The 11761-nt window shown below is 37.4% G+C and overlaps 1 protein-coding gene across 1 annotated transcript; it reads right to left on the reverse strand.

Annotated features, from left to right (window-relative positions):
* Nucleotides 1-753: 753 nt before the first annotated feature.
* On the reverse strand, nt 754-6507 carry LOC121370413 (pollen-specific leucine-rich repeat extensin-like protein 1). Its single transcript, XM_041495623.1, has 4 exons — nt 4536-6507; nt 3994-4074; nt 2843-2966; nt 754-977 (listed from the first exon to the last, which is right to left on the reverse strand). Exons 1-4 carry the CDS (start codon nt 6469-6471, stop codon nt 788-790), a joined length of 2331 nt encoding a protein of 776 aa, XP_041351557.1. The 5' UTR covers nt 6472-6507; the 3' UTR covers nt 754-787.
* Between the last annotated feature and the right edge of the window lie 5254 nt (nt 6508-11761).

Here is an 11761-nt window from a genome sequence, read left to right on the forward strand (position 1 = left end):
CGATATTTCATTTTCATTTCAACTTATTTTCGTGCTTATATCCACTTATGGTTCAAGCACACTGTCCTGGGCACACACCTCAACTATCTAAGCTGTTTGTCTAGGACAGTGGGTTAGTGGTTAGTGAGAGAGAAGAGGGTGTAGTGGTCTTGCACCTACCCATTGAGTTGTTAAAACTTGCTCTGGGTGGGAGCCGGTACCGGGCTGCGAACCCTGTACCTACCAGCCTTATGTCCAATGGCTTAACCATGACACCACCGAAGCCGGTCCTAATATATAAAAAGAAATATATTTAATATGTCATTTTAATAGTTAAGAAACATGTTACAATAGCAGCAAACGTAGATAGCCCCCTTGGAGAGTTCCACTATACTACCACCAAATCCACTCTGATTCCATATATTCTGTCTGATACTGGAAGATACTGATGGCTGTCCATGTCTTCAGACCGCAGTTCAATTCTGGTGTTTAGTACCGTGTTTTCCAAAGATACAAAAACTGTGTTTAAATGCAAAGAAATAAATGCAAGTACTTTAATGTAAAGGGGGACCTGTCATCTCAAAAAGGGGCATTGACATAAACATCAGAAGATACCAATACCGGAGTGGACAGCGTTATATTAATTCACATTTTAATGACATCTACAGATCATGTCTGAATAATAATTATAAAAACAAACAGAACAAAACATTTCAACATGATTTATTTCTAGTTGAGTTCTTATGACAATGTATTACTATATTTCAGTGACTTTATTTCAGTCATGTCAATTCTAGCTTTAGGGGTCTTAGTTTTTAACATAAAACTGGTTGGATTTTGGCAAGAATCCAGAGTTGCACTGAGGGCCAACACAACAGAATGTACAAGTCATGGGTAGGCCAGGGGGTCCGTCATTATTTGGATCCAGAAAGAAACAGTCGTTGTTTCCAGCCGTCTTCAGCCACCATTCATTGTTGCAGACGTCAAGGGAACCACAACTGAAAATGAAAGCGGGTGAACAACTTAAACTAATAAATAAACAGAATGCTATACGTTGGTCTAACGGATCACAGAGGTCATTATATTTATCTTAGACTTATTTTATTTATCTTGGAACATCATTTTATTTTTCTTAGAACATCATTTTGTTTATGTTAGAATATCAATTTATTTATCTTAGAATATTTTATTTATCTTAGAACATCATTTTGTTTATGTTAGAATGTCAGTTTATTTATCTTAGAACATTTTATTTATCTTAGAACATCATTTTATTTATCTCGGAACATTTTATTTATCTCAGATCATCATTTTATCTCAGAACATCATTTTATTTATCTTAGATTATCATTTTATTTATCTTAGAATCTCATTTTATTTATCTTAGATCAACATTTTATTTATCTTAGAATGTCATTAGTTGTTGGAAAACATATCTAACATGTGAGTGCGAGTGATATATGTTTTTAAACAAATATTTAACTAATACTAGTCCTGTATCCATTCCACTTTATAAAGATTAAGACAACTTCCAAGGTAGGCAACTGCATGTGCAGTTTGGGTTTTGACTGGGTTTGTTGCATATTGAATACTAGTAACAATAAAATATGTAAGTGGATATTCAAGTGCAATTGCATACCTTGGATGTTCCAACTCTGTATCAAAATCCAAAGATATATTCTATACATTTTGTAAGTTGCTTCAGTTGATGTTTGTTAATAGTGAAAACCCAGTTAAACGTATACTGAACAACAAAAGAAATGCAAATATACTAAAAGGCAAAAGTTATTGTGACATGGATTGTTTGGAGTAATAAATTTGTGAATGGATTTATGGATGTAAACCAGAAAAAATGTGCATGAAACAGTTGTTGTAGCGATTGCATGCTTTGCAAGAAACATGGAATATTCGGGAGAAATTCTGTCCAGTGTTCACCATAAAAGGCCAGAAATTTAATCGCAAATCATTGCCACTCTGTGCAGACTTAAGAAGTCAAAAAGTCAGAAAACACCATTAGTGAACTGTTTGATGCAATTTCGTCATGCCACGCCTCAGTGAAAATGACAGATAGCGAGTCATAGGGATGCTTGAATCTGGGACCTTGCAGTGTGATGTCGCATGTCAATTCAACGTCCACAGAACACCATATGGCAATGATATCAACAAAACAACCAGGTCAGGGATCGTCCCCGTAGCAGCCGACCACCCATGACAACCTGTCGCCAAGACACATGGATCCGAACCACACATCTGCGAAACAGGTTCCAGCCAGCAACCCTCACAGCCTGTACCATCCCTTTCTCCAGTGTTTAGTGGCCTCAATGAGATGATGGTGCCAAACCTGTATCAATGCTCAAGGTTGATACACTCGCTACTGACTGTGTGAACTTTGCTCTGGACCCCCTCTAATGATGTGGCTCATTTGCATATGGCAGGTGTACCCTTTTCATGGACTATTGCTCGTTTTCATGGACATTTATCTTTCCATGTTAAAACGTTTCATACACGGCAGTAAAAACTTGTCATCAATTATCTTTGTCTTTTGTGTGTCACAATAACTTTTGCCTTTTAGAATACTAATTTAATTTTCTTTTAAATTATTTAAAATTATTCATTTTAAATCACATTAGATATTATGTCTATTAAACTGAACAAAGTCTTGTGAACATTTTGACAGTCTATTTCCCAAATTAATCGTATTATGTGAAAAAGATAAGAAGATAAAATATTTGTATTTCTTTTGTTGTTTAGTATATAATTGTGTGTTCTGCATTAGTAACTTATGTTAAATGAAGAGGAAATGAGATTGTAGGGGTTGGGGCTTTCAGAACAAAAATAACTTGGTAGATTGACAGATTCTTACGTTTTTGTTTGAATTCTCTGTCCATCCTCGTTTTGAGTCACTGTAGTGGCGCACAGATTCTCTGAACAGAATGACACCTGATGCTGGTCGCAGTCATCGCCATCGCATATGTAGCACTGATAGGCTAAGCAACAAAAAGTAAAATAATAATTGTTTAACAGCATGTCAGCACTTTTTAAACCGTGGCTATTTTTTGTCTTAACTTATGGTTATTTTGGTACTTGGTGGAAAGCAGCACTTTCTCGGGCAGAGCAGGTCATACCACAACCTTTGATGTACCAATCGTAGGACACTGGTTTGGAAAGGCAAGAAAAACAAATTGAATCACATATGCAAGTTTATTACCACCATACATATTGATTTATATATTTTCAACATACCACTTCTCTCTGTTTTTTCAAATTTGTTGTTATTTAAAACAGAATGGGGTGTGATAATGCTACAATGAGGTATGATGATGGAATGGAAAGGGGTATGATGATGATGGAATGAAAAGGGGTATGATGATGATGGAATGAAAAGGGGTATGATGATGATGGAATGAAAAGGGGTATGATGATGATGGAATGAAAAGGGGTATGATGATGAAATGAAAAGGGATATGATGATGAAATGAAAAGGGGTATAAAGGGGTATGATGATGATAAAATGAAAAGGGGTATGATGATGATAGAATCAAAAGGGGTATGATGATGATGGAATGAAAAGGGGTATGATGATGATGAAATGAAAAGGGGTATGATGATGATGGAATGAAAAGGGGTATGCTGATGATGGAATGAAAAGGGGTATGATGATGATAGAATCAAAAGGGGTATGATGATGATGGAATGAAAAGGGGTATGATGATGATGGAATCAAAAGGGGTATGATGATGATAGAATCAAAAGGGGTATGATGATGATGGAATAAGGTATGGTATTGGAATGTTTTTTGATGACCTAACCACATGTTTTATGATAATGATATGGAATGAGTTTGAAGATGAAATGAAGTCTGGAATGATGATGGTGTATGCATTTAATAATGCCTTGTGCATCAGGTGGATGATTAAATTGTCGATTTTGAAGATGATGATGACTATGGAGAAGGTAATGATGATGATAACGTAGAAGAAGTTGATGATGTGAATGAGGCACATTAATGCTTACGTTCTTCTGTAGTTGTTGGCAATTCTGTTGTTCTTGGCAGCATTTCATCTGTCACTCCAATATTATTTACTTCTTCCAGTCCTGGAAATATGAAATTGGGGGAGGGGCAATAGTTAAATATACAGAGTTGATTTACTACACATAGAATGCCACTTCTAACTAGCACTGTTTGTCTTAATGACATACTGCATGTCCCAGAAATGTTATATGAATTTGTAAGAGAGCTTGCAAGCATTTTAGGATCAATTCAGCATATTATCATATTGTTCGAACGTGAATGCCAACCTACATGAATACCTTAATGTGTTGAACTTGGAATTAGGACTATTTAGCATATACATGTACTTCCTGAACAAACTTTTAGCCTTCTTGGCAATCTGTATAAATTAATACTTTGATATATTTATTAACTCGTAGGTATTGGAAGATGATGGAGACTTGGGGGTGATGGGCAGTATAAACCCAAGAGCCACAGATGCCAGTAAAACAGTAGGATTGTATTTTGATGCAATTAAAATAACCGAACTACACACTGAACTCACCTTGTTTGACAACTTTGTTAATTTCAGCAAGGTCGATCTGCTGATGTATGTGACTATACTTGGCCAGTCCAAGAATCTCTGTCAGCTTGCCATGCCAGGGGCAGTCCTTTATACTGTCTAGGTCCCAGTCGATGTTAATATCAATAGAAATCTTGGGCACTAGAAGTTTACAGCATTTGTCAGGTTTACCAGGTTTGGTACAATTACAAGGTGGTTTTGTAGGTGGTTTCCAGCAAGGCATACCCGGTCTACATGGTGCATCTGTTGGTGGTTTCCAGCAGGGCATTCCTGGCCTACAGGGTGGTTTTGTAGATGGTTTCCAGCAAGGCATACCGGGCCTACAGGGTGGTTGTGTAGATGGTTTCCAGCAAGGCATACCGGGCCTACAGGGTGGTTTTGTAGATGGTTTCCAGCAAGGCATACCTGGCCTACAGGGTGGTTTTGTAGATGGTTTCCAGCAAGGCATACCTGGACTACAGGGTGGTTTTGTAGATGGTTTCCAGCAAGGCATACCTGGACTACAGGGTGGAGTTGTAGATGGTTTCCAGCAAGGCATACCTGGTCTACAAGGTGGTTTTGTAGATGGTTTCCAACAGGGCATACCTGGTATACATGGTGGTCTTGTAGGTGGTTTCCAGCAGGGTTTGCCTGGTTTACAAGGTGGCTTCCAGCAAGGCATACCTGGTTTACAAGGTGGCTTCCAGCAAGGCATACCTGGTTTACATGGTGGCTTCCAGCAAGGCTTTCCTGGTTTACATGGTGGTTTCCAGCAAGGTTTTCCTGGTTTACATGGTGGTTTCCAGCAAGGCATACCTGGTTTACATGGTGGTTTCCAGCAAGGCTTTCCTGGTTTACATGGCGGTTTCCAGCAAGGTTTTCCTGGTTTACATGGTGGTTTCCAGCAAGGCATACCTGGTTTACATGGTGGTTTCCAGCAAGGCTTTCCTGGTTTACATGGTGGTTTCCAGCATGGCTTTCCTGGTTTACATGGTTTCTCTTTGGAATTGCTATCCTTATCAATGGAATCACTTCCTTTCGAATTACTGCATGACTTTCCTTTGCAAGGTTTTTCTTCTGAATTGCTATCCTTATCATTTGAATTACTTCCTTTTGAATTACTGCAAGATTCTCCTTTACAAGGCTTCTCTTCTGAATTGCTATCCTTATCATTTGAGTTACTCCCCTTGGAATTACTGCAGGACTTTCCTTTGCAAGGTTTTTCTTCCGAATTGCTATCCTTATCATTTGAGTTACTCCCCTTGGAATTACTGCAGGACTTTCCTTTGCAAGGTTTTTCTTCTGAATTGCTATCCTTATCATTTGAGTTACTCCCCTTGGAATTACTGCAGGACTTTCCTTTGCAAGGTTTCTCTTCTGAATTGCTATCCTTATCTTCAGAGTTACTCCCTTTGGAATTACTGCATGACTTTCCTTTGCAAGGTTTCTCTTCTGAATTGCTATCCTTATCTTCAGAGTTACTCCCCTTGGAATTACTGCACGACTCTCCTTCACACGGTTTTTCTCGTGAATTACTCTCTTTACTCTTGGAGTTACTTTCCTTAGAATTGCTATCTCCACTGTTTGAGCTGTCTGAGCTACTCTCTGATGAACTGTCACATGAATCATCTACACAGGGCTTTTCATTTGAGTTACTGTCTTTGTAACAAGGCATTCCAGGTTTACAAGGTGGTTTCCAACAAGGCATTCCAGGTTTACAAGGTGGCTTCCAACATGGCATTCCAGGTTTACAGGGTGGTTTCCAACATGGTTTTCCTGGTTTACAAGGTGGTTTCCAGCATGGCATTCCTGGTTTACAAGGTGGTTTCCAGCATGGCATTCCAGGTTTACAGGGTGGTTTCCAGCAAGGCATTCCAGGTTTACAGGGTGGTTTCCAGCAGGGTTTTCCTGGTTTACAGGGTGGTTTCCAGCATGGCATTCCAGGTTTACAGGGTGGTTTCCAGCAGGGTTTTCCTGGTTTACAGGGTGGTTTCCAGCATGGCATTCCAGGTTTACAGGGTGGTTTCCAACATGGCATTCCAGGTTTACAGGGTGGTTTCCAGCAGGGTTTTCCTGGTTTACAGGGTGGTTTCCAGCATGGCATCCAAGGTTTACAAGGTGGTTTCCAACATGGTTTGCCTGGTTTACAGGGTGGTTTCAAGCATGGTATTCCAGGTATTCCTGGCCAACATGGTTTTTCATTAGAGGTGCTGTCTTTATCTTTTGAATTACTTCCCTTTGAACTGCTACATGACTTTCCTTTGCATGGCTTTTCTTCTGAATTGCTATCTTTGCTGTTTGAGTTACTTCCCTTCGAATTACTGCATGACTTTCCTTTGCAGGGCTTCTCTTCTGAACTGCTATCCTTACCATTTGAATTACTTTCTTTTGAGTCACTGTCTTTGTTGTTGGAATTGCTTGTTTTGGAATTAAAACAAGATTTTCCTTTACATGGTTTCTCATTTGAAATGCTGTCTTTTTCCCTTGAGTTACTTCCCTTCGAATTACTGCAAGATTTTCCTATGCATGGTTTTTCTAGTGAATTACTGACTTTTCCCTTAGAATTATTATCTTTGCTATTTTTGTCACTTCCCTTGTGACTGCTTTTAGGACCATGTTTTTTCTTATGGCTTAAAGCTTCCCCTGACGTTTTCATTTCAGTGAATTCTTTGGACCGTTTGTTGTGTGGTTTTTCCACTGATGTGTGAGTATGTTTATGCTTATTGTGTTCATATTTAGCCCCATGTTTTGCTTCCCCTGATCCTTTCGGCTTAGCTTTTTCTTTAGAGCCATGTTTGTGTTGGTTAGATCCTTTTAGTTTTGCGTTTTCTTTGGACTTGTGTTCATGGTGTGTTTGCTTTGACGATGGTTTCTGAGGCTTGTGTTCATGGTGTGTTTGCTTTGATGATGGTTTCTGAGGCTTTTGATCTTGGTTGTGTTCATGGTGTGTTTGCTTTGATGATGGTTTCTGAGGCTTTTGATCTTGGCTGTGTTCATGGTGTGTTTGCTTTGATGATGGTTTCTGAGGCTTTTGATCTTGGCTGTGTTCATGGTGTGTTTGCTTTGATGATGGTTTCTGAGGCTTTTGATCTTGGCTGTGTTCATGGTGTGTTTGCTTTGATGATGGTTTCTGAGGCGTTTGATCTTTGTTGTGTTCATGGTGTGTTTGCTTTGATGATGGTTTCTGAGGCTTTTGATCTTGGTTGTGTTCATGGTGTGTTTGCTTTGATGATGGTTTCTGAGGCTTGTGTTCATGGTGTGTTTGCTTTGATGATAGTTTCTGAGGCTTTTGATCTTGGTTGTGTTCATGGTGTGTTTGCTTTGATGATGGTTTCTGAGGCTTGTGATCTTGGTTGTGTTCATGGTGTGTTTGCTTTGATGATGGTTTCTGAGGCTTGTGTTCATGGTGTGTTTGCTTTGATGATGGTTTCTGAGGCTTTTGATCTTGGTTGTGTTCATGGTGTGTTTGCTTTGATGATGGTTTTTGGGGCTTTTGATCTTGGTTGTGTTCATGGTGTGTTTGCTTTGATGATGGTTTCTGAGGCTTGTGATCATGATTTGTTTGCATCGATGAGGGTTTCTGAGGCTTTTGTTCTTTATGCCTTTGCTTTGATGCTGCTTTCTGATGCGTCTGTACTTCCTTTGAACCATGTTGTGCCGTACGTTCTAATTTTGGTGGTGGATTTGGGAGTAACGTGGTGTCTGTATCTGCATCTAAAATATATATGTATTACTATATTTGACATGAAATTTACTTTTTAAACTCGTGTAATATAATACCTACGGTGTGAAATTAATGTAAATAAGATTAGAACTAAATTAAGCAATGATTCTGTTGCAGCTATTTCTGATATTACCAGTGACTACAAAATAAATTAGTGGCTATCAAACTAATACAGAATATCTTAAGACTAAAAAGATATACAAATGTAAATATATGTCAAATCCTTATATTTGTCCTAACAAATTTGACATTCTTTATTGTCTTATAATGTTCTTTTTGTCCACTGTAATATAAAAATGAAGAGCTATTCCTGCAGTATTTGTAGAATATTATTAATATGTTGTTATATGTAATTTGACTGACTTTATATCTTACCTGGAATGAGATTGGTGTTACACTGGTCACCATAACAGCAGTACGAGCAAGAGCCATGAGCCTCGTCTTCACTCCAGCAAGAGCGATGATTATTTTCTTGAAGGTTCAGGCACGTCTAACAGATAAAGTAATAGTTGAAACATCTACACATCAGTTACAAAATTTCACAACCCTGATTATAAGAACATTACCGGTATTTGGTCTCTAACTTGGTGAATTTTGTATTTGTTTGTTTGTTGGATTGTGGTTTGTGATTTTCTCTCTCTCTCTCTCTCTCTCTCTCTCTCTCTCTCTCTCTCTCTCTCATGCTCTCTCTTTCTCTCATGCTCTCTCTCGTGCTCTCTCTCTCTCTCTCTCTCTGTTTGGTCATGTAAACAGTACTGCTATTTCTTCTAAAATATCCATCTAGTAAGTGTATTGATAGATTTTGATATTATTTGTTTTGTAAATTTGTGATTGTGCTTATTATATTGATCATATTTGGGTTGTTCCATATTAAATTAAGATTTTTTCTTTACTGGTAAAATAATGTGACTTCTTGCATACATTGAATTAGGTTCTCCTCAATCTTGAACAACTGTTCTAGGCTTCCACTAACCTGGTACTTGCTGCAACTCTTGGATATTGTAAGACCATCATGTCCATAGTATATAGTTGTGAGACAGGCATTCTGGGGTAAGAAAAAAAAGATGGCATTTACAAATATGATACATGACCCACAGAAACTGACGGCTGTTGAATTGCTCGTTCTCTTATACCAGTATTTCATAACTCGTCTGTTATTTGATTTGAATTATTTCTTCAAACAAACCTTTTCAAACACCAACTTTTTGTTATTATAGGTTTGGGTAACAGGACCGTCTGTGTGTTTTAAATAAATAGATGCAGATTACCGATACGATGTTTGTGTAATAGATGCGTTTCGAACGATTTTCTTTCCTTAAATCTCATCTCTAAAAGTTATTGTCACCAGTCTGACAAGAACATATGAACAGGCAAGAGTCATAAGCATACTTGGTTTGTGACGAAACAGTCACGACCGTGTCAAAACCTATTGATTGTAATAATGTGTAGAGATACGATTTTTAACATAACTGTTTTGTCATATCTTTCGTTGAATGCAACTTTGTTGTCAATATTGTCTAGTTTTCATTAATATCCATATTTATTGCAGCTGGGAACGTGGGATGTAAGAATGTTCCTCTCCAGACACACGACACCACCCCCCTCCCCCCCACACACACCCAACCAACCCCCCCCAACCCCCCCCCCCCCCCAACCACCCCCCCCCCAACCACCCCCCAACGCTTTCAGCGTCTATGGACTGGTCGGAATAGCGAAACAGAAAGTTGGTTTCAGATCAATAGTATGTAATTGAAAGACTCACAGATCCTTCTCCGCACTGTTTCAAGTTTTCTTGGCTGCTGCATGCTTCGATGTCACTCTCACCGTCGCAGACGTAGCAGCTAAATGTTGTCGACTCTTTGTGTGGAATAGTGATAACCGTTACGTTGTCAACGGAAACGTCTGATGAAAGATAACTGTATATTTATTTTTTTCAATGCCAAAAAAAAAAAGAGAAAAAAAGAGAAAGAAATACAACGATTATTCTAACTTGTGAGAACGTTTCATTGCCCCACACCATTCAATCCTCCTTGTTCAACTGTTTTATATACCATATTGATGCTGTTGTGTCTTTTTTCTGTCAAATACATTGATACAGAAGAGCTGTCGATTATTATACTTTCATTCAATGTAGTAAAACAGGAATAAAAAAAGTGGATGGGACATTTTTTATTTTATTTTATAAAGTCCAAATTTCGATTGTGAGTATATTATTACATTAATTAATTGATTCATGTGTTCGTAATTCATTAATTCATTCATCATTCATTCATTCATTTATTCAATTATTAATTCAATCATCCATTCATTCAATCATTCATTCATTTATTCAACCGTTCAATCATTCATATTTCCATCCATCATCTATTTTATTTTATTTTGCTTTGTTTTGTTTTGTTTCGAAATTTACCTTCAACAATAAGAGCGTCCGTATTACAGAGGTTCTTGTCGCAACAGAATGTACACCAGTCATCATTGAGGAATGCGCCTGTCTCACATCGATTAGTGTTGTTAGCAGACCGCTCAATACAGGTCTTTATTTAGAAAAGACATGAAGTTAAACCATTTAAAATAATTCATAGAAATGAACACAAAGAAAGGTCATAGAAGTCTGTGAAAATATACGATCAGGCCTATAATCTGTTAGAACGTTCTTTGAAATCACTTGCAACAAAGACAAGTGATTTTCAAGTTTAAAATATAGCCTAATAACAAATGTAGCCTAATAATGTATGTACCGGCAATAGTCTAATAGGCTTATTATGTATAGTCTTCACTGTTGTCATAGATTTCTGTTTTTGCACATTACGATAGAAGGAAACGTAGGTAACAAAGTCGTCAAAAAAGGTGACAGTGGTGCTTCATTCATTGTTAATATATTTCAAATTTAGATTTTAAGTATTAATATAAAACTGTAAACCCTATAACTTTGGAATCTGACATACTTTTTCCGCAACACAATAAAATACCAAAATGTATGTATGATTGGGTTGTTGGATTACTTCTTTGAACGGAAGCGAAGTGGAGATGGGTTCTTTTTTACCTTTCATAAATTGAGCCAAAAGGCTTTAGTAGCCGCAACATATTTGTTTTTCAAGCAGATTTCCATTCTATAACGAAAGCTACAGCAATAAAAAATAATAATGACAATGTTGATTGATGGTGTTGATGATTTTGTGGTGGCAGTGGTGGCTGTGTTCTTTAAACTTACATTTTGTGCAATACAACCAGACTTCAGATGAAGTTCGCCATCTTTCTTGTGTATTACTGAAAAGCAGCTCTGAAAAGGCCAAGACAATCTCTGTACATAAAATGTATTTATTTAATTTGTTATATTTATGCATAATGATAATTTCTGTCTAATAATTCATTTTGATTTTGATTATCATTTTAAAAATTGCATAATAAAGCTATTTAATTTAAATCCACTTTTTTACTGTTTAAACATAGCCTTAAAAAACAAACAAGCACAACGTAAAAAAATCTGAACATGTCAATAGCATCA

Source organism: Gigantopelta aegis, chromosome 4, assembly GCF_016097555.1.
Source record: "Gigantopelta aegis isolate Gae_Host chromosome 4, Gae_host_genome, whole genome shotgun sequence".
NCBI lineage: Eukaryota > Metazoa > Mollusca > Gastropoda > Neomphalida > Peltospiridae > Gigantopelta > Gigantopelta aegis.

What these genes read in the sequence shown, in the direction of transcription:
- LOC121370413 (XM_041495623.1), bottom strand. Translation starts at nt 6,471, where the DNA reads ATGCCATGCTGGAAACCACCCTGTAAACCAGGAAAACCCTGCTGGAAA. An exon ending in TAACAAAGTTGTCAAACAAG is followed by an intron (nt 4,075 to 4,535) that starts GTGAGTTCAGTG and finishes TCATATTTCCAG; the next exon opens with GACTGGAAGAAGTAAATAAT. An exon ending in CAGAGAATTCAAACAAAAAC is followed by an intron (nt 978 to 2,842) that starts GTAAGAATCTGT and finishes TTTCATTTTCAG; the next exon opens with TTGTGGTTCCCTTGACGTCT.